Here is a 23200-nt window from a genome sequence, read left to right as displayed (position 1 = left end):
ATCTGTGATGCAAGTTTGCTTTCAACCAAACCTGCAGAGTGACATCTGCTGGTCATAGAGATTACATCTCTATACTGCCTGATATCCTTTTGGGCATTTATCAATGACCTTAATTATACAGTAAAAGACATTAAAAAAAAATCTATTCCTTGGCAAAAAGGACTTGTATGTGCCAATATATGCATTATTGTGAGAGTGTTTTAAAATAAAAAAATGAATTTCTTCTCAATTTAGCAAACAATATACTTCTTTATCAGGGGAAAATAAACTGTTGCAGAATTTGAAAATAAAATAAAAACCTTGTTAGCCATTTCCTTAAAACTGTCCTTTGGCCAAGGATGGCAGTGTATGCCTGTAATCCTATCTACTTGAAAAGGTGAGGCAGGAGAATTTCAAGTTCCAGGCCAGCCTGGCCAGTAACTTAGTGAGACCCTGTCTTCAAACAGGGGTGGGGATGAGTGGTGGTGTACTTTCCTCAAATGCCCAAGCTCCCTGGCTCAATCTCTACTACCACAAAAAAGAAGATAAGGCCTGAAAGGGTGCATTTTGTCGTTTGACTCCTGGGAGGTCTTTTCTTTTTTTCTTGGCTCAATTCCTAGCCTACTGTACCATTTAGCTTGATATTCTATGCTTAGGTGTCTTTTTTTTTTTTTTTTCTTTTTCTTTTTTTGGTACCAGGAATTGAACTCGGGTCCTTGCGCTTGTGCAGCAGGCGGTGAAACCATTGAGCTAAATCCCCGGCCCCTTAGGTGTCTTTTTTATGTATTGCATCAATAGGTTACATGGAAAATCAGAATTCGAAAAATCCTATATGTTTACTACACAGTGGTACTTTGTCTGCTTATTCTTAAAACATTTTCACATGCCTCATTAAAATTTAAAGTAGCAAAATTTTTACAACACAGAATTCAGTACACCATAAGTACAAAAGAAAAGGAAACAGAATTCAGCTAAATTTTACAATGGCATTAAGAATATACTAAAAAGTTATACATTGAAAGTGTGTATTAGCTCACAGTGACTTCTGCTGTAGCTTTTGCTCAATGATGTCTGAGAAACGAGGAACTTTTTTGGAAATGGCCACACGGATGTCATCACTCCTATTAAGGCAGCTTCTGGACTTTGCTTTGAAATGTAAAAGTGATGAGAATCCCAGCTCACAAAGGTACGTAGTTGCAAATGGCATAAGGATTTCTAGAGCTATCTTTGCCAGGTTTGGAAACATTGTGAATTGAGCACACCAAAAATCCTCAAGCTTCATTGTTTCAAATTCCATCAGGATTTGGCCACTAGCTCGTAATTCGGCAAGATCATTTTTCATTAAATAACCATCATCGACAAAATCGAGGTTAAAAAGAAATGGATCCAGGATCCATTTACTTGCCTCATCAAGATCTCCAACAGAAAAATATCCATGGAAGAAGTTGCTCAACTGTTGCAGATGCAGTGTTATTTCAGCTGCAATGCATATTCCTTCATTATCTGAGACAATTATTTCTTCAAGAAAAGGAAAATTGGTAAAATTTCTTTTCTCAATTCGTTTTTGCCAAAATGGAAACTTCCTAACAAAAGCAGATAACTTTTCTCTAGCTGATACTGTGTTCATCCCAGTCCTCTGCATAGACGCACTAAGTTCATTTAAGTGTTTGAATAAATCTGCAAGGTATGCTAGGTGAATTTTAAACTCTTTATTTTCAAAACCATCAATTAAATTACTGCTTTGGTGGTGAAGAAACTGATTTATTTCTTCATACATTTCAAAGATATGGGTAAGTATTTGGCCTCGGGAAAGCCACCTCATTTCTGTATGGAAAAGGAGGACATTATATTCTATACCGATTTCTTCAAAGAAAGCCTGAAATAGGCGATGATTTGGCGCTCTCCCTTTGATGAAATTTATTACCCTCACCACAGTAAACAACGCATCCCTCAGTTTTACAGGCAATGTCTTTATGACAAGTGCATGAGGATTCAACAGACAATGTGTGATCATGATATGAGGCACCTCTTTTTTCACATAGGCAACAAATTCTGAATTCTCTCCCAGCATCAAGGAGGCACCATCAGTACAAACAGAGCCACATACATCAAGTGCTATCTTGTGCCTCAAAAAGAAGTCTCTGAAGAGATTGAACACATCCACTCCTTTCAAGGTTAACTGAAGTGGTTCACAGAATAGGAATTCCTCTACAATCTCTTTTTCTTTTATATATCGAACAAATGCCATTAGCTGACTGCAGTCATCCATGTCTGTTGTCTCTGCAAGCTGAATACCCACCTTAAGAGGACTGGCTTTGATATCTTCTAGCACTTGGTGTAAGATATCCTGGCTCATTTCATCAATTCTGGAATGGATCACATCATCTGACAAAGGGACCTGTTCAAGCTTCTTTTGTGCATCTGGTCCCAAAACTATTTGTGCTATTTCTAGTGCACAGGGTTTCACTAATTTTTCAGCTATTGTATGAGGATTCTTCTCCTTGGCACACAAATATGCAAACTGATACGATGCTTGTAATAAGGCATCTTCATGAGATGTAACTCCAATTCTTTTCAAAGTTTCACTCTGATCAGATGGTGCTGGCATATGGCTATTGAGGTCATGCCCAGCTATACCACCATGCTGTCTGTTAAAATGGTCTGACAGTTTCGATGGCCTGAGGTCAGCATTTGAAAATACTGAGTTACACAATACACACTGTGGGCGTTGAGTTCCATCAAGCTCTGTTGTACAGGTGAACCAGTAACGAACATAGTCATCATCCCATTTGCGTTTCTTTGACATGGCACACAAAAAATTCTCAGGAAGTAGTCCAGAGATGCCACAGAATTTTCCTCTGGGAGTAAAATATAACCAACACGTTAAAAATCAGTAGCTACCCAAATTCAAGCAAAACCACACCACATGTTATCTTATCATCACATTATTCTGTACCTGCCAAGAAATATCTGGCAACAGGTCAGTTCAAAGCCACAACAGCATGACACTACCACTTAAGACGAACAACTCAGAGCAAATGCCCTGGAATAAATGACTTGCCAGCAAGTCATATATGGGATATCTGTGCTGAGGCAAATTATGAATAACTATAAATCCTTCAATAGATAACTTCAGCTATGGCTTAATTTGCTTTCAGTAACGTTTGTTCAAAATAAATCTACATTTTGTATACCCTACAAAGGACATCTCACTACTTCCCCCTCCTTCTGTTCTGCCCCAAAGATGTATGCACACCCTCAGTTAAGAACAGCTGAACTGCTGGGTGTGGTGGTGCATGCCTGTAATCCCAGAACTTGGGAGGCTGAGGGAATATTGCTGCAAGTCGAGTTTGAGGCCAGCCTGGGGTATGCAGTGAATTCAAGGCCAACCCCAAACAGAGAAGGGAATAGTAAATTCACCAAATGCTTAAGGGAAGGGTATATTTTGATAGGGTGGTTGATTCTTTTTATTTTATTTTATTTTTTGTTGGTTGATTCTTTTTAATAGTCAAAGATTAAACAGGTTTGTAAAACTATTTGATCCTTGAGCAGCTTGGATTTTAACTTAAGCGAGATTTTCAAACAGGAAGCTTGGAGTGGTGGTGAATGCCCCCTAATCCTAGCTACTTGGGAGTTGAGGCAAGAGGACTACAAGGGGCCGGGGATGTAGCTCAGTGGTTCTGGCGCCTGCCTCACTAAGCGGAAGGACCCAAGTTTGATCCCCGGTACAAACAAACAAAAAAGACAAATTTTGGGCTGGGGATTTAGCTCAGTGGTTTTGCAGCCTGTTGTGCAAGTGCAAGGACCCGAGTTCGATCCCGGGCACAAAAAAAAAAGAAAACAAAAAAGAGGGCTGCAATTTTGAGCTGGGCAATTTATTGAGATCCTGTCTCAAAATATAAATAAATAAATAAATAAAGCCTGGGGATGTAGCTTAGTGACAGAGTGCTTGCCTAGCATGTGTAAGGCCTTGTTTAATCTCAGTGGTCCCCATATATCCCCAGTGCAAATAAGTCCTTAAGTCTGACTAAGTCTACTTTGACACAAAAGCAGGCTACAAATATGGCTCAGAGCTTACTTGCTGCTAAGTGTAACACACTCTCAGTTCTTGATTCACATTGTCCATGTATAAAAGAAAACCAATATGCTCAAAAGAAACAATTATTGTTACTGAGACTTTAGGAAAATTCCTCCTATATGAAAACACCTTAATTTTACCTCTCAGTAAAAGCAGTCAAGATAGAAGCCAAAACAACAGAATGAAAATAAGCAGCATTCCTAACGTTGGGCTTAACTCAAGGACAGGATATAGGCCACTGGTTCTGTAGTTCAGTAAACAGGGGAATCATCTGAGTCATCTGGTGTAGAGGCATAGAATCTGTATTCTAAGTAAGCACTTCAGATTGTTCTCATGGATGCTAACTAGAACATTGATCTGTAGTTAAGAGGTGAAGGGATGGCTATCACCATCACTGGGGACCCTTTTACTACCCTAGAACTAATCATCTCCAGAAGAACAAAAGAATATGAAATAAATTAGTCTTTGTGATCCTGCTATGCATCTTAGTAGGTATTCAGATTTAGAGGAATGAAAATATTTCCTTCAAGCCAATCAAACCCTAGCTTGAAAATACTCTAGGCTGTCAAGTGAACAGTCCAAAAAGCTTTCTAAGTTGATGACAACGGCCTATAAAAGTTGAGGGAGGGCTGGGGATTTAGCTCAGTGGTGCCACTGCCTGCCTCGCAAGCACAAGGTTCCAAGTTCTATCCCCAGTACAAAAAAAAAAAAAGTTAAGGGACCTAAAGAAAAAAAAAAGCCATTTCTCTTCTTCTCTCTCCTTAGTAAAGATAGACTCAAATATATGTGGGTATATTTGAGTTTCCAAAGTTCAATGCCTTGGAATTTGGCTGAAATAATTTAAAAGACAGGCCGGGGATGTACCTCAGTTACGTCAGTGGTGCTGTGCCTGCCTGGCAAGTGCAAGGTCCTGAGATTGATCCCTGGTTCCACAAAAAAAAAAAAAATAAATTGAGACACATTTAAATCTAAATTCCCACTTTGACTATTAAAAAACATCACAATAAGTAAGGCAAGAACACCTACTTAAACTATTAGCTTTGTACTGGCTATGCCAAGATTAATTAGCTGTAAAATATACTTCTATGTTAGTAATAAGTTGATTTGCTATAAGGTTGTTATGAACTAGTCAAAAATTTGAGGATGTCTACCAATCAAAAATTAACTGAAGTTCAAAAAGTTGATCTTAAATTGAGGATGGTGGCTTATGCCTGTAATCCCAGCACTCTAGGAGGGTGAGGCAGAAGGATCACAAATTTTGAGTCTAATGTCATTATATTGTATACCTAAAATGTACCAATGATTAGAATGAATGATTGATAATGCAAAACAAATTTTGAGTCTAGCCTGGCCAACTTAGCAAGACCTTGTCTCAAAAGAAAAAACACAAAAAAAGGGCTGGATTTATAGCTCAGTGGGAAGGCCCTGGATTCAACCCCTGATACCATCAAAAATATAAAGAAGTTGATCTTACACCTTCTTTTGTCAAGCACTATTGGGATAATATGGCTACTTGTGTTTAAACTACTTCTCATTAAAAGATAACATTCTGATATCAGCATAAAAATGTTTATCTCAGTGGATTTTGTAATTCATATTTACCATGAACAACTGGACAGGCAGAAGGAATGAAGGAAAAAGCTTTGGTTTAGTCTTAGAAATCATTACAGGATCTGTTTAGAGTTCATTTTTATCCATCCCATGCCACTCAAGTCCCTTTTAAGATACACTTGTTTTGAACAAAATAATTTTGAAGAAAATCCACTTATTCTCCATCCCTCTCAGAGAGAATAGGTGGCAAGAATTTTCAATATCCTTGGTGATGAACTTACCGCCCAGGAAGCTTTCCTGTGTCTTAGAACCTCACAATTTTCACTTGCTCCTCTGTGGTATTTAGGAATAACAACAGCCTAAAATGTAAACATTAAAAGAATCATCGTGAGAAATTATTAAACAGATATGAGAAGGATGTTGTGGTTGTGTTCACTTAAGAGATACAGACAGACTTCATCATTTACAAGTGAAATGATGTCTGGGAGTTCCTCTTAAATGTTGTATTCAGCACACACATGAATACACACATAAAGGGGGGTGGAGCTAAAAGATGTAAGATTGGCCTTGGGGTGGTAACTCTAAGCTGGACGATGGATACACATCATTATGCCATTCTCACTACTTTTATGAACAGTGAACGTTCTCTTTAATAAAAAGTAAATAAAAAATAAAAAGCATTAAGACAGAATTCATTTTTAGAATGGTTCTGTTGACCTATCCTGAGAGCCGATGAAAGATCTGACACAAAGTAAAATGTGTGCAAGTTTATGAAGCGCAGATATGAAAAAGTACATAGTTGAGAAAAAAAATCAGTTAAAAGTGACTATTTACACAACAGAAACATCTAGGAAATGATAATACATATATTTCGGGAGTGAAAACTCCAAAGTGCAGTTGCAAGCCTGAAACCAGAAACCACACTCAACTTACATTTCGCCACCGCCACCGCCACCGCCTAGGCGAGCTCAGGGTAGGCGCGGTGTTTGGGGAGGCAGAGGATAAAACCACGGCATTTTACAGTTAAAATCAAGAGCCAGAAGTCTAATCAACAGCCGAGGGAAGGGATGTGGTAATGGGGCAGCCGCCCTGGAGTCAGACGCCTGGGATCTTGCCTTGACAAGAGGCTGGGACCTTTCAGTTCCTCAAATGCGGATAACAGTACCTACCTTACAGGGCTGTGGGAGGTTTGACTATGAGAATGCATGCAAAGAACACGCTGCTCTTAACTGAGCGGACCTGACCGTGCTGTTAAGAAGAGCGGAGTTTGGAGCAGGCCAGGGCGCTAGGGCCGTAGCGGGAAGACTGGCGGGGGTCTCCGCCCTTCTCCGAGCCCGAAGCGCAGGCCGGGGATGCTCGAGCTTCTTACAGGCGCCAGTTCCCCTCTCCCACTCGCCCAGGGGCCCAGAGCGCCGGAACCAGGCTACGCGGCGTTGCCTCACGGCTGACCCTTGAGGTGCGCGGGGACACCAACCCAGCGGCCACCCTGTTCCCGCCCGGCCAGGGTTCCATCCGGGTCCCGGCCTGCTTCTCGCCCGCAGACGGGGCGAGGCGGCTCCCGTACGCAGGCGCAGTAGCAACCAGCGGGGGCCGGCGGGGCTGCGAAGGGTGCATGCGCGCTTGCCCTCCCTAATTTTTTTTAGCTTGGGTTCCTGGTGTTGTAAATTTTTTATTGTATTGGCCACAGGATGAATCCCAGGAATGGAAGGTACTAGATAGTCCACATAGTTTTTCAGAATCAGACTGTGTGAATAAAATTCGTGTGACAACGCCAGTGACAGGCGTTGAGCTTGGAAGTGTTAAAGCTGCAGTGATTACCATGCTACGTGTGGAACCCATAAGGGAAAAGAGAAGGAAGCTCATTGTACTCCCAAGGATTTAGGGCAGTGGGGCAGGGATTAAACTCCATTAGGATTCAGAATGAGCTTCCACAGCTTGTGGCTATTGCCCATACTGGTCACCCCTCTGAGTTAAAAGCATGGACGTGAATATCCCAAGAATCTCTCGGACGATTTTATGTAAAATTGTTTTTGTATGAGACGGTCACTGTGTGCCCCAACTGGCCTTGATCTTGGTATCCCCTTGCCTCAGCCTCCCAAGTGCTGGAATTACAAGCCACACTACCGCGTGCCCAGCTACAATTCTTGTTAGCAACACGATTTAAAAGTAATAAACCCAAGACCGGACATGGTGGTGCAATCCCGACACTCAGGAGGCGATGCAAGAGGATCACTACGAATAGTGGCTACGCTGTGAGTTGAAGGCCAGCTTGAACTGGATAGTGAGACCCCACCCCCACCCCAAATGCAAAAGTATTAAACCCATATACAGTCCTCTTTACTTTTAGGCTATTTTCCTCTAGAGGGTTTGTTTTTAAATTAGTACATGATTGCTGTACATAACGAATACATTCATTCTGGGTGGCTGGTACACGTACATGACACATCTTTATTCTTTTCACATCCCTTTCCTCTCCTCCTCCCTCTGTTTCTTATCAAAGTTCTTTTAAACTTTTTGTTCACTTTTGCAGTCTTTGAAACATTTCACAAGGCTGTTTCCTGTGAGGAGGAGAGTTTAGGGAAGGATGTCAAAGATGGAACAGGTGTGTCAATTTCAGGTGGTGACAGCCAACCTGGAAAACACTTAGGGCCTGCTTAAGGCTTCTGTCAATAGAAGAAATTGCAAAAGACCAGCCTCGGGCCAGAAATGAAGGCCTTAAACCCTAAAGTAAAGGGTTGGCTTGTGTCCTGGCTACAACACCTTTAACTTTGAGGAATCAAGCAGACCATTTGCAGCTGTTAAGCCCACATGCTAATTGTAAAATAGGGACAGCAATCTATTATCCCTTGAGAGTCTTCTGAGACAATGTGAAAATGATAGCACATAGTTCCAATATGGAAAAGGCAGTTACAGAGACCTGAGTACTGTTCTAGGTGTTAGCTTTTTCCCAAAGTGAAACAGAAAGAGGACGTGATTTTAGATTACAACCTCACAGAAGCTAACATGGACTTTCTGCCAATCTTATAACCCAGTGAGGGGGAATCTGTTGGAGCTCTCAACAATACAAACAGCCCACTGTGGCACAGTGCCATAGGTTCAGCACCATTGTTATAACCTATTTCTCTGCCAAATATTCGAAAGAACACTACAAACCACTTACAGTTAAGTATTCTCAATTACCTACCTTTATTAACAAAAGAAAATACGAAATGGACACCAATGTTAGACTTTATGTTGAGCCATCCTAAGTTAAGGAATATGAAAACAAATTTTGCCCTTTAAAGAAGAAAAGAATTAGACCTATTGCATTGCTGTTTTAATTTCAGCCCAGTCTGAATCTGGATACCATATGTAGCCATGGTACAGTATTTTAGAATATGTGCTGCTGAAGCGAGCACTCCGTAGTACAGTATTTGTCAGTTTGACTCAGCTGCTCCTTGCTCCCTGTTTCTGAGATGCTGACTTAACACCACATTCTACAAGTGCTTCCTGATAGACTAGAAAGGTGTTAACGGCACTCACTACGGGCCCTTAACCAACAGGCTGTCTCATTCTGTCAGCGGTGGTATCTTCCCAGTGTTCACAGAAGAGCCCTGCGGGGCACAGCAGTCTCAGTTACTTAGTCCCCACAAGCCATCCTTTCAGGTCTGAAGAAACCTTTAACTCCACTTTTACTCTCTGCAAGTTTTTATTTCTTAGTGGGGATTGAGCTCAGGACCTTGTGTTTGCAAGGCAGGCGACGAAACCACTGACCTAAATCCCTGGCACTCTCTGTAAGTTTTAAAGTGACACTTGCTGGCAATGAAGATTAGGTACTCTGGATGTTCTAAAATCTTTTAAAATTTAATATCCTAATTGTTACATAAAGGCAATCACAAAGAAGTAGTATCGCAAGCAAAGGAATAGATTTCTATGGCTAAATCATGTTTAGCGTGGTAGAAATGCTGACCCAAGGATGAGAAAATAAGTTTTTTCTTCTTCCATTCAAAGGCTAACAAATTTGGTTCTGTACATAAGGTTCAAGGAAATGTATTAAAATTAAATTTAATAATCAAATAAAAACATATTTGTTACTTCAGATTTACATGGGAGAATAAAGTCATTTACATGTTCTATAAATATCCTCAGTTACCCAAAGACCATGTTAGAATTTTTGTTTCAGACCATTTAAAATGATTACAACACAACAATAATTAGAGTTAAATTACTACTCTAATTACTAGCAGTTTAAAAAAAGAAGTTCTAATTTTGAGAAAGTAATGAAGGTACTTTCAAAGTGTATACTATTAAAGGGCTTGAAAAACTGAAGAAATAGAGACTTAACTGCTGAGTAAAGACATTTTGATAGGAGACAACCAAGACCTATCCTCATCACTAATGTAAAATTAGATTATTTCCAATCTTCATCCATATGTAATGTACTTCCTCTTTGGTTTTCTTCTGTTTCTTCAGTGTGGAAAGGAATAAATTTACTTTGAGACTCTTGAAGCTTTATTACAGTTAGGCAGCAAGAAGAGTAGGCAAGGATTCTTCTACCTACGCTCATCAAGAAGCTGAAGAGACAGTATGTCCGTTGTGTCTGTCCGGGATGACTGTTCATGCCTAGTTACTACTGTCCAAGGAAAGAGGCCATGGGGTCATCTGGCCTCTGACGTTTCATTCTATACGCCTCCATTTCCTCTTCAGTGGGCTCCCGAGTTTCATATACACTATTATAAGGGCGCTTCCTCTCATCAATCTGCATGATCTCTTTGACCTGAAGAAGGCGGGCTTCCTCTGCATTCAATGCCTATAGTGAAAGGGAAAAAAATTAGTATCACAGCCAAAGAACAATTCTTTGTTGCATTAGTGGTATTTTTCAAATATTCCAAGGCAGCAATACCTAAACTCATAAATTCTCCATTAACATGACCTGGGCAATAACCCAGCCTCTGGTTCATAACCACATTTCTTAAAAATAAACTTGTAGACAAGACTAGGTCATTTCCTAAGATCCTGCAAATAAAGAATACTGTTATTTGTTACTTTTGCTATTTAGAGTTCACAAAATACCTTTTTTAATTTTTCCTGTTTCTTTTCCTCGTCATCACTCTCTGAGCTGCTCTTTCGGTGCTTCTTTTTCTTTTTCTTCTTCTTTTTCTCCTCTTTTATTTTTTCCTGGTGCATCTAAGTGAGATGATTAAAACAGTGTTATTAGTGTGAACACAAAGCTCTAGTGCATGTTTTAAAGTCCTTCCTTCTGGACTTAAAAATTCAGGACAAATGATTATAGACTTACCTCCATGAGGGTCTGAGGTTTTTTCATAGATTCTTCTCCACTTATATCATTTGTAATACATTCCTCTGAATTCTGTGGAAAAAAGACGTAATTTGAGTTGAATGTTACAGTTACCAGCCATTGCAGAAGAAAATAAAATCTGAAATATAAGATATTTTTTGCAGAGTTTGATTAAAGAGCTTTAGTTGTCTTATACCTTTAAGAACCAGAAGACAATTACTTACAATGACCTCCTTCCCAGCTTCGCCTGTACAATAGGAATACTTGAAAAATGAGTGACAGCATTTGTATCCCCATTTGCCTTCTTTCCAGTAAGATCCCCAGATATGCTGCAGAGAGACCAAGAGAGGTTATTTAAAAAGCAATACTAAAACTTTAATATACTGCCAATAAGGTAATTTGTAAGAAATATTATAGGAATCCCAAGTAAAAGGGAGAGGGTGGGCCAACCTTAAATGTTGAAAAGCTGGCATTACAGTCACGATGGTTTTAAATTCTATTCTCAAAAGCCTAAGTAAAATTTGAGAACAGCCAATTTCCCTTTAAAAGTTAAGACATGGGAAGTTCTGGGCCCACATTCCCACTTGGCATTAAGTGGCTGTTGCTGAACGGTGTGTGTCCCTATGAGATGTGGTTTGTGGTGTACTTTGTACACTCTGCCTGGCTTACTGCACTCTAGACAATCAGTGGCCTGGGCTGCTCTAGGCAGTTAGGTTTTCGATCCCTGACTGAGAGAGACAATTGTATTTCGAGTACCTCAAGACTATACTAAGCCTGAGGTGTGGCAGTGAACACCTATAATCCTAGCTATTTGGGAGGCTGAGTCAGGCGGACCACTTGTTTGAGGTCAGCCTAGGCAGTTTAGTGAGATCCTGCCTCAAAACACAAAATACAAATAGCCGGGATGTAGGAGGGCAGAGGGCCCCTTGGTTCAATTTCCAGTACTGCAAAAACAAAAAAACCAAAGCCCCCCCACAAATTTCAACTTGTTTCTGACTATTAAAAAACAACCCCACCCCCACCCACCCCCGCCAAATGAGGCTAGAGATCTTGCTCAGAGGTGGAGCATGTGCTTAGCATGGACAAGGCCCTGGGTTTAATCTTCATACACACAGAAGAGGACAGCAAGTGACAGTATGTGCTTTTTGATATGATGCAGTATGAAAAATACTGCATCACTATTATGTATCTTTGTCAAAATAACCTATACCTAACCAAACTTTTGGACCCAAATTCTTATTTCTAGGACATACAAGGGAAAAATGAGTAAGTTATATGACAGTACTAGGAACTGGTCAAATACAGAATATGAGACAGTATACAAGATAACTGGCTGGGTCTGTTAAGTGGTTGCTTTCATGAAAACAGGGAGATAAACTCTAGAAAAAGACAGAACCACCAAATAATGATCAACACAAACTTCAACTTGATTCAAACGATGGAAAAGCTATTAAAAATATTTTTGGGGCTGGGGATTTAGCTCAGTGGCACTGTGCCTGCCTTGCAAGCACAAGTCCTGAGTTCGAGCCCTAGTACCAAAAAAAAAAAAAGTATTTTTGTATTTTTCAAAAAGGGACTAAGGAGTAATATTAGACAATATTAAAGAATTAAAGTCAAGTTTCTCAAGTACAGTGGTCACATGGCTATGTAGGAGAATATGTGAATTACTGGAAGATAAATGATGTAATGATTGTGGGTAAAATGTCATATCTGTGATTTCCATAGTCAAAAAATGTATAAATATACATGTATACATGTGTACAAGTGTATACACAAACCTAGATGGGAGCACATATAGCAACATGTGAAAAATTTTTGAATTTAGGGAGGTATATAAGTGAATATAGTTATTTACATTTTAAAATGTTATAAGAAAAAACCCCCATAGAAATAGATAATTAAGTTACAATAGAAAAAAAATAAAGTCTAGAGCCCAACTGACACGGAGAAATGGTTCCAGTATAACACATACTGTGTGATTGTTGATCTTCACATCTTCCTCGTACTTGGAGCAGGCAACGGCCCGCTCCTGTCCTTTAATGACCGTGCCATGTCTTGAGTACTCCACATAGTCTTCAGTCTGGGCTAAGAGCAATTCAACCGGAGGCGCATCCAAGTGTTCTTGACCACCATACTAAAAGGGCATTAGACATTGTTAAATATACTATACAATAAAGATTTGGATTCAAATTTCTATGAAAGGGTTTACTTTCAATTAGAAACATGAAAGGAACATTCCTTACTAGGCTTTGTTATAGACAACACAATGAAAACAATGCCTTCAAGTTTTCACAGACAAATAAAAGATGTTTCAGTTGTGATTCATCTGTTGAGTATGGGAGCTTACAAGACAGCCAGAAACTCTTCTTACTCTTTCAGGCCTGCCCTTTGCCTCCTGTTTGCTGGCTGTCCCACCCTGAGGTGGAGTCTTTCACTGGCCTTCCCTTCTATCTGAGCTTGGCCGTGATACCTGTGATGGCCCATGGCAAGCTAGGAAATGTGATGCACGCAGAGGCACTTGGGCATACTGCGCACTGGACCACCCATTTGCTGCTACCCTCTGGAACCAACCCTCAAGTGCCTTTTAAACACTGGGGTGGGCACTAGAGAAGAGACCAAGAGATATGTGGTCCTACACAAGGAGCTCCCGAGGATAATTAGCCTGTTCACCAAACACCACGGTGTCAAAGGAGGACATCTGTCCTCAGCTAAGCAGGCCCAGAAAGTCAGCTGGCATACAAAATTGTAAGAAATAATTAGTATTTGTTCTTAGCTACTAGTTTTAGGGTGACATGTTTGGCTGCAAAAGCTCACTAATACAAAGTCTTTAACGAACCGGGCATGGTGGTTCATGCCTGTAATCCCAGCACTCAGAGGCTGAGGGAGGAGGATCGCTGTGAGTTTGAGGTCAGCCTATGCTACAGAGGGAGACCCTGTCTCAAAAAACCAAAACAATAACAAAGCTATACGAACTGACATAAGTCAATGGACAGAAAAGACAATTCTCTGTGGATTAAAAGGGACTCTCCTTGCACATTATTCCAAATGTAAAATGCATACTTATTGTAACTTCTCTTAAAATTCTTCTTTGCCGCCAGGGATTTAGCTCAGTGGTTCTGCCACCTGCCTTGAAAGCACAAGGTCCCGAGTTTGATCCCCAGTACCAAAAAAAAAAAAAAAAACTTCGCCATTTGATGAAAATTACCTTTTCCAGGATGCTTTCTTTCTGCTGTTCTTTGAAATCTTCTTTTTTGACTTTGAAGGACTTATACAACAGCTCTAGTTTTGTAGGATCTGCCTGTAGATGAACTTCGGATCCTCTGTCATAGGCTTCCCAAGCAAACACTAGAATAATTCAAAACATTTTAATGTTTTAATGAGCTGCCAGTTACATTTATTGTATCTAAAGCAAGCTTTAAAAAATTATCCCCCAACCCCTTTACTTTTTTGGGGGTTACTGGAGGTAGAACCCAGGGGGCTTGTGCATCTTTTTATTTTGAGACAGGGTCTTACTATGTCACCCAGATTGGTCTTGAATTTGTGATCCTTCTGCCTCAGCCTCTTGCGAAGCCAGGACTATAAGCCTGTACCACCATGCTTGCTCTCAATTTTTACAGTGATATAAATGCCTTGGCAAACAGCGAACACTTACACTGTGTCTGAGCCATTGAAATAGTATCTCCTGTGTATCTAACGAAGTTATCTCCAGCGTAACTCACTCTGTAAATACAAATTTTAAAAACTTTCAGAGATTTTAAGGAAAGATAATTCATAAAATCTAATCAGAATTAAAATGAATACCATCTATGGTTAGATAAAAATAGAATTAAATTATCTTGAAATTTGTAAACTTGGCACTTACTCATCTGGATTCTTTCCTGCATTGGCATATGGATTCTCTCTCATTGCTCTAGTTTTTGGATCATAATAGGCAGAATTTGGATCCAAATTTCTCAAATACTAGAAGAAAAAATGTTAAAAGGCTGAATATTTACTTATAGCAAAAAATATTGCAGTAGGTAGGAGTTATTTAACATGATCAATTAAATGTGTGTGCATTTCCATGATACAGGTGAAGAGAGAAAACAATACCTTGTCTTGGAAAGACTCTGCTTATATTACTCAAGTACCACCCACACACAATAGGAAGATAAAATTCAGGCTGGAAGATAAGTATTTTTCAAATGTGTATGTCAGGATGGCAAGACTTACTTTTGCAATATCTTCTCGAATCCTGAGATTCCGGACAGTAATTCGCCTCTTAGAGTCAAAATTCTGTCCAGGCATGTCAATGTCATCTGCATATTTATCTTCATCCTCATCTTCACTGTTATGATCTTTTTCCTGAGAGAGAGGAAACAAAAAAACGAAGTAGAAAAGAGTGGCATTTAGTGCCTACTTTCCTTTCCCTACAACCAAACCCTTTTTCTTTTGTTATTTAAAAGCGATTAGTTATTAAATTATTACTATTAGTCTTGAAAACTGAACAAGTTAAGGTATACTTGGATGGGGCGACTCTATTACCATCTGAGAATTTGGTTCCTCTTCTCCCCACTGGTGTTTTGGAGAATTCTGCATCAAGAAAAAAAGAAAAGCATTTGTAGTTTTATTTCACTTTACCTACTGATTACCTAACACTATAAAAACATAATCAGTATAATTTGGGGTGGAGGGTGTAACTCAGTGGCTGAGCTTTGCCTAGCATGTGCAAGGCCCTGGCTTCAATCCCAGCTGCAAATGATAATAATAATAATACTATTACTAGGGCCAGGGATTTAGGTCAGTAGTTCTGTCACTTGCCTCACAAGGGCAAGGATCCGAGTTCGATCCGTGGTACCAAAAAAACCCACCTATTATTACTAATAATAATCCTTTTTCTTTTAATAACAACATTCTTTTTTTCTATTATATTTTATTTTTGTCTTTCTTTTTTTCAGTTTTTTTGAAGCAAAACATTTATTGGTACATTTTAGATATGCATAATGATAACATTCGTCACAGTGAATTTGTACCTGTAGATGATACAGCATTTCACTTTTTTTTTTGGTACTGGGGATCGAACTTGGGACCTTGTGCCTGTGAGGCAGGCGGTGGAACCATTGAGCTAAATCCCCAGCCCACTTCTTCTTTTTAGTAATAATAATTCATTTTTTTTTTTTGGTGCTGGAGATCAAACTTAGGACCTCGCGCTTGCCAGGCCAGGTCTGAGCTATCCCTGGCCCTAATAATAATAATTCTAACTGAACAAATTCTTGTATTTCTTCACTTGTGATAAGGACAGATGTTCTGAATACAAATACGCCACTGAAAATAATTTCATTGAGGTATCAGAACCCAGAAAATTTCTAGTTTTTAATTGATACAGGATTATCACAAGATTAATGGGAATATTAAGATGAACAAAATACTCAATAAATGTAATTTCTATATGCTTTAGTCTTCAGATATACCATGTTCATTAAACCTCACTAGTTTTCTATTAAGTCCAAAAATAAAATATTACCAGAATCATGTGACAAAAATCTTCAGAGCTAAATGAACCATTGTAAAATTCTGGATATGAAGAAATCAGAGGACAAAACACTGTGTTTTAAGGAAAGTCCAAAAATCTTGTCAGAAAGAAATTCTTTTCTTCATTAGCAAGTGCACAGGATACCATTAATGTCACAATCAGTATAATATTATGTCTCTTTAAAAAGAGCAGGTAGCTATATAGGGACAGAGCTGGATTTTAAACAACTAGCTGGTAACTGGTCTCAGTAACTGCTTAGTAATTACTTCCTGAGTTTCTTTTGCTTTGTAACTCATATATCCTAAGAGTTTCTTTTGGCATCTTTAACTAAAAAACGTCACATATTTAATTCACTATTTGTGTCATGAAATTGGCAAAAAGAAACTTTTATACATAAATTAAAAAGAAAAACTAGCCTCAATTCACCTTTTTAGTATGAAAAATCTTTGTCAAATTACACATGTTCATTAGAAAAAGTGTGGAAGATACTAAAAAAAAAGAAAGAAAAACTGGCATTCTGGTCTTTGTCTGTGATATAGTATCTTTTCATCTGTCATTAAAATATACATGTTAACCAGTGCTGTTAACTAGGCCTTAATAAATACCATTTTAAGAGTTATGCAATATTCCATAATGCAGATACATAATAGGTTAATCAGTTCCCTACTGTCTGGTTATTTCAGCTCTTTCAGTTTTCCACTATTGTGGAAAATGCTACAGTGAACATTTTTGTGCATAATGACCTTTCTAAAAATTCTACAAAATTCTTTAGGATTGGTGGATTGACATATTTAATTCCTGAAAAGGTGTATACATAATTTAGGGCAATGTTCTTTCCCAATTACTGTATTGACTTATATTTCCATGTAAAGTACAAATAGTATCAGTTTTACTTCTTCCCCTTAATAGTACAGGTTGAGTATTCTGCACTGGAAATGCAAGGGACTACAAGTGTTTTGAATTTCAGTTTTCTGGATTTTTGAATATCTAGATATATACACACCATAAAGGTAATTTTATACAATATTTTTACTGTTCCTACATTATGACTACAACCTGTCACATGAGGCCTGGAAGAGAAGTTTCCTTTGTGGCATCACGTTGAAGCTCAGAGCTTTCATCTGGAGCATTCTTTTAGTTTCTGGAGTTTTGGATTAATGATGCTCAACCTACACTGTAGTTTTCTTTCCCTAACGTCTTTTCTAACTAGAGAGATACAAAATGAATTCCTGTTTCAAATTTCACTTCAATTGGTTAAGTTTGAATATCTTGGTATTGATCACTTTTATTACTTACAGCTTGTTCTACTAATTTTCCTGAGGCTAATTCTTCTTGAAGTTTCTGGGCTTTCAATGTTCGTTTTGCCTAAAAAAATAAAAATAAAAAAAAATATAAACATTTAAATTTTACTTAAACATTCAAATAGCCATTTGACTTTCATAATTTTTTTTTTTTGTATCGGGGATCGAAGACTTTCATAATTTTAAAATGAGTCATTTTTTGTTTCCAGATGAGATTCCTTGAGGCCCTAGGCCTATGATGCTGAAGAGGAGGAGTCACAGGAATGCCCGTCTGAACCAGGCATTGATGTGAGTGGAGCCCGATGGAGCAATGACCCAAAAGGGCAATGACCGGCTGATTCTTGTCATGCAGGCCCAGGGTTACCATATATCTCAAGTTTCAAAAAAAGATGAAATCTAGATTTTCACATGAAATTTCATCTTTAAATATTACCTCTAATTCAAAAAAAGGCACACAGTGTTGACTATGGTTTGAAGGAAGGGGGATAGGTAGGGGGAGTCATAACAGAAAGAATGAGGTTGAATTAAAATAAAATTCAATTTTCTGAAACAAGTTATTTATTCCTCTTCTACACTTCCTATTACGTGAGGCAACTATAAAACAGATGTATGAGCAAGCTACAGCCTGGGGCCAAGAGTTCAGAACCTCAAAAAGCTAAAAGCTTTAGATTTTATGATAGATGGAGAACGCTTTCAATATTTTCTGCTCTATAACCTGGGGTAAAGGATAGTAAAATAATCAAATCAAATATGAAGAAACTGCTGCCAAACAAGGCTACCATGCTGGTTAATTTCACTTTGCAATCAGGCCTACTGCTAAAAAAACAACATCATTTGTATGGTGCTTCAAGACTTGAAAAAGAGAGAGGCTAAATTAGAAATACTGCAAAATGCACACTCTTCAAGGATGGCCTGAAATCTTGCTCACCAGATCAACTTTGGCATACTCTTCCACGATTTTCATGTGTTCTTCCGGATTATAGCCATTCCACCGATCTCTCTTTCCATCGTAGTCAAACATCAACTGAGGCTGGACGTGTTCATCTGGAGCTATATTAGTACCTGTAAATTTGGCTCCAACTCGCCTCGGTCTCTGGAAAATAGAAGATTCAATCTTTTTCTAAATATTTGCAGCCCACAAGGAAATTTCATGTAGCGTTCACAGAGCAAGCGTGAACATACCAAGGGTTTTTAGTGTCTGTTTAATTACCAGATAACTTTTCAACAGAACATTTTGATGGTGCTGGACTAATTTCACTCAAATTAATTTTTATTTAACTTGTACCGAAATATAAATTTTAGAAAAATGCAAGTTCTCTGACAAGGAAGAAAGACTCTACAACTGCTTCCAAAATTCTCCAAGGTGCACTTACCTCAAAGCAGTCTTTCTTTTTGTGTGTCATGGCCCCACAATTCTCACATGCTCCTTTGCGGTACTTAGTAGTTATGGAATTCTATAAAACGATATAAAAAAAGCCAAAGCAATGTTTTATCTGAATAACTTAAAAAATAACTTGGCTCCCATTGGTATCTTGTCTAATGAAGTGATTCTTTTATTAAGAAAATCAGGCCCTGCATGACAGTACATGTCTGTAGTCCCAGCACACTGTGAGACTGAGGCGGGAGGATTGTAAATTTGAGCCCAGCCTCAGCCGTGGCTTAGCAAGACCCTGTCTCTAAAAAAACTAAAAAACTCAGGATGTAAATCAGTGTGAAGGCTCTGGGTTCAATCCCCAGTACCAGCCAAAAGAAACAAACAAACACCAAAAAAGCAAGAAAATATCAGTTAAAAGTCTCCACTTGAGTGTGGTCGTGTATTTCTATAACCCCAGCACTCTAGGAGGCTGAGGGAGGAGGATTGAAAGCCCAGCCAGGGCAACTTAGTGAGACCCTATCTCAAAACAAAAAATGAAATAAGCAAAGTCTGGGGATGTAGCTCAGTGCTAAGGCCCTGGTTTCAAAATCCAGTACAGGGAGGTGGGGTTGGGGGGTTGTCTACACATTTATGAGTAGGATGAAGAACTGTAGCAATGTGAAATTTCTGTAAGAAATTTGATTTAATTTTGGTTGAGACAGGGTCTCACTATGTATTGAGAAAGGTTTACACAATCTGTTTCTACTTTATAAAGTATTAAAGCTACTTAAAACATTTTTTTTTTGAGACCAAGTCTTGCTATGTATTCCAGGCTGGACTTGAACTCACTAAGTAGGCCAGGCTGGCTTCCAACTCATGGCGATCCTCTGGCTTCATCCTCCCGAGTGCTGGGATTAAAGGAATGTGCCACCACGCCCAGCCTAAATGTATTTTTATATTAAGTTCTTAAAATAATAATAGCTCCACAAAAAAATAACTCCAAATTCATGAGGACATATAAAGGTCACCTACATACCTCTTTTACACCTCTCTTGTACCATTCTACAGATGAGCTGAATTGCTTCTGTTTTTCTGGTTGTGGTCGCTGATGCTTTAAGGTAGGTCTTTTTGATGGATCAATATACCATGGCACTGAAGAAATATACTGAGGAATATGAGGATTGATGTCTCTGTAAAATAAAAATAAAAATTTTAAATAAAGTTTGAAAATATTTCAATGACAAAGGTATCCTACATGAAATCTAAGAATAGCAAGAGGAGTAAAAGAACATGGTTGCTATCTCTACTATCATAAACAACTAAAAATGAAAAAAGCAATTTATATTAAGTGAAACATTTCTAATCAAGATATTAAAAATGGTATAACTGAAAGGAAGATTGTAATGTGTTAGTGAGCTAAAGCTATGAGAGCAAAAAGTTAATGTCTATAGTCAATTGATTAAAATTCCTGGGTAAGTATTATTATTTAGAGATGGAAAGGTAATTCCCAAAAAACTCAGACTTAAAAGTCGTCACTACAGAGCAGGACAAGGAGCAGGAAGGGTACAAAGGGACTACTGCTGTTTATTATGAGCTCTGTGACATTATTCAATTATTAAACCTCATGCATATCAGTTTAGATTATGCAAAAAATTAAAGTACTTACTTTCCTTCTTCATCAACTTCTGCAGGAGCATTGCCCAATTTTCGCTGTTCTTCTAACTCCTTCTTCTTTCTCCAGTCCTCTCTGGTCATCTTCTTTGGTTCCTCCAAATTCATCTCTTTGGACCCGGACAGGGGGGCAGCATTAACCGTATCCACAGCTGCTGCCGACATGATGACGGCGCTTCCTGTGAGAAAAGGAAGAAGGAAGTTATGGTAGGAAGCAGGCCCTCATGAATTCACTGAAACTACCTAAATCATCCTAATAACACACGTAAGTTACACATAATGTCTCATATGTATTTTAAATTTCACAGGACTCTTTGATAAACATTCCTGAATTGCCCTTTCCGTGTAGTAACTCAAACTTTTCTGTCATAAACTTTTCTGTCATGCCCTTAAGAGAGCATACAGGGTCCCATTCCTGTTTCTCTTCAAGGACAAATGTTTTAAGAATTACTTATATCAGTGATGGTGACCCTTCTAGAGACTGAGTGCCCAAATTGCATCTCAAAAGCCACTTATTTATGGCAAAGTCCTGACACTGCAATTAAACCTGAATACTAAAGTTTTAGTTTAGAAAAAACAACTCATACACTTGGCTCGCATGCCGACAGAGAGGGTCCTCCATGCCTGCTGTGGCACATGTGCCATAGGTTCGCCATCACTGGCCTATAGCCACTGTTTCTATTTCTTCATTTTCCACTCCTCAGTTGTGTTAACTTAGCTTCTACCTGCAGCTGTTCCAATGAGTTACTGAGAGTTATCACTGATCAATGTGCTAAATACACTGCGTGTTTTTCAGTCCCATACCTTCTCTTTTTGACATATTCTTATTTCCTGGCTTCCATGACACTATTTTTTTTCTTTTCTTTTTTTTTGTACTGGGGATAGAACTCGGGTACTTGTACTTGCGCAGCAGGCAGCGAAACCACTGAGCTAAATCCCCGGCCCAATGACACTGTTTTCTATTGGTTTCTCTCTTTTTTTTAAACCATAGAAATTTAACTTTATTTCATCATTGTCATTTAAAGATTGATTTTAAAACAATTAAAAAATTTAAGAGTTCTGAATTACAGTGATTAAACAATACAAATATTCATTGCTTTATGGGTTCAAGTTATATAAATTAAAATCAAATAATTAAAAGATTTTAAATATTGGAACTATACAAGAAAATGACAAAAAGACCCAATAAAGCAATACTTCATTACTTTCAGAATCTAAACAAAGGTTCTGAATTTTAGATTTTGCTTGCTGTTTTATATTCACTTGATCTTAGCCAAAAGGCCGAGAAGTGATGCTGCTGTTTTATATTCAAATATCTCTCTACCTAACTTAAGTCGTTTTAGGAGCCTGGGATCAGTAGTTACAAGTGAAGTGCACCTCAGTAAAGGTTTCAGGTGGATATTATATCATACTAAAATAAAATGCTGTTGATGTCAAATGAGAATTCAGCTATGATTTCCGGGTTCCTGTGGCAGGTGAGCTCAGGACCACGGCTGGGCCCACAGACTAAGGCGAGCGCTTCCATTCTGCAGAAAGCAATCGCAGTGGCTCACTCCATGGGTTCTTCATGCGTCTCTCTCACTGCTCCTCTGGTCTCCTTTGCAGGTTCACCCATTACCCAGTTATTTAATGTTAAACTCCTCAAGGATTAGTTGGAGCATTCTTTATCACTCTAAACCATATCAATTTCCAAGATCCAGTTTAACAGCCACAATACAAGGGGTTATCAAAATATACAGTGAATTTCTTTGGTACCAAGGATGGAACTCAGGACCTCGCACTTGCCAGGCAAGTGCTGTGCCACTGAGCTACATTGCCAGACCCTATACAGGGGATTTTTGTCGGTTTTTTTTTTTTTTTTTTTTTGGTACCGGGGATCGAACTCGGGACCCTGTGCTTGAGAGGCAGGCGGCAGAACCACTGAGCTAAATCCCCGGCCCTCATCTAATTTTTTAAACAATTCCATTTTGCAGTGGAAACAGACTGTCAACTTGGGTGAAGGACCACTCAGAACCCTCAAAACACTGCGACAAAAGGGATATTCCCACTTAACCCTACTCTTTGAAGACGCCGGCTTGGTCTGGATGGACACAAGTACCAGGCCTGCGTCCTAGGACAACAGCTTCTCTCTCGCCTGTTTGTCCTCAGTCCTTCCTCTGTCAGAGGTTCATCAGCCCGGGAAGGATATATCTAATAATCAGGAGCCTTCGACCCACTTCCTAAGGTTCCCTAGATTCTCCCCCTCTCTCCTGTCCGTAAATTCTCAAAATATTTTCTTACCCAATTGAGCCGCCCCGACTCCAAAACCATGCAACGCAAAGGTAGTTAAACCGTGAATGTTTACTTCCGGGCTCTCTGCCTTCTCCCAGCAGCCACTGCGGTAGCTTCCGGACATATGACGCATGCGGACTAAGAAGTAGTGGCGCGTGGCTCTCTGGCGCCCTCCAGCGTCGGAGATTAGAGTTGTGCCTGCCTC

General features: G+C 39.0%; 2 protein-coding genes and 1 pseudogene across 7 annotated transcripts; all 3 read right to left on the bottom strand.

The window, feature by feature from the left end:
* Positions 1-585: 585 nt before the first annotated feature.
* On the bottom strand, positions 586-7172 carry Zbed8 (zinc finger BED-type containing 8). Of its 6 annotated transcripts, none has more exons than XM_021240225.2 (4): positions 6542-7172; positions 5890-5967; positions 4922-4980; positions 592-2837 (listed from the first exon to the last, which is right to left on the bottom strand). In XM_021240225.2, exon 4 carries the CDS (start codon positions 2783-2785, stop codon positions 1013-1015), a length of 1773 nt encoding a protein of 590 aa, XP_021095884.2. In that variant the 5' UTR covers positions 2786-2837; positions 4922-4980; positions 5890-5967; positions 6542-7172; the 3' UTR covers positions 592-1012. The 6 variants fall into 6 exon arrangements, with proteins under 6 accessions (XP_004836506.2, XP_004836505.2, XP_087051002.1 ...); XM_087194877.1 differs by having other exon boundaries at positions 6848-6985; XM_021240222.2 differs by having other exon boundaries at positions 6778-6961.
* A 1598-nt stretch (positions 7173-8770) lies between these two features.
* Slu7 (spliceosome associated SLU7) lies at positions 8771-23123 on the bottom strand. The gene is made up of 16 exons (XM_004836447.3): positions 23005-23123; positions 20720-20903; positions 20090-20243; positions 19073-19153; positions 18628-18792; positions 17695-17763; positions 15411-15458; positions 15099-15230; positions 14749-14846; positions 14539-14606; positions 14092-14231; positions 12859-13020; positions 11111-11215; positions 10887-10958; positions 10661-10774; positions 8771-10397 (listed from the first exon to the last, which is right to left on the bottom strand). Exons 1-16 carry the CDS (start codon positions 23117-23119, stop codon positions 10218-10220), a joined length of 1887 nt encoding a protein of 628 aa, XP_004836504.3. The 5' UTR covers positions 23120-23123; the 3' UTR covers positions 8771-10217.
* LOC147822979 (U2 spliceosomal RNA) lies at positions 21896-22017 on the bottom strand (annotated as a pseudogene).
* Positions 23124-23200: the final 77 nt, after the last annotated feature.

The sequence above is a fragment of the Heterocephalus glaber genome, unplaced genomic scaffold (genome assembly GCF_053883595.1).
Source record: "Heterocephalus glaber isolate CG9 unplaced genomic scaffold, H.glaber_assembly_v1.0 deba00001606, whole genome shotgun sequence".
In the NCBI taxonomy this organism is placed as follows: domain Eukaryota; kingdom Metazoa; phylum Chordata; class Mammalia; order Rodentia; family Bathyergidae; genus Heterocephalus; species Heterocephalus glaber.
Note: the sequence above shows the minus strand (reverse complement) of the source record. Positions and strands in the feature narration are given on the sequence as shown.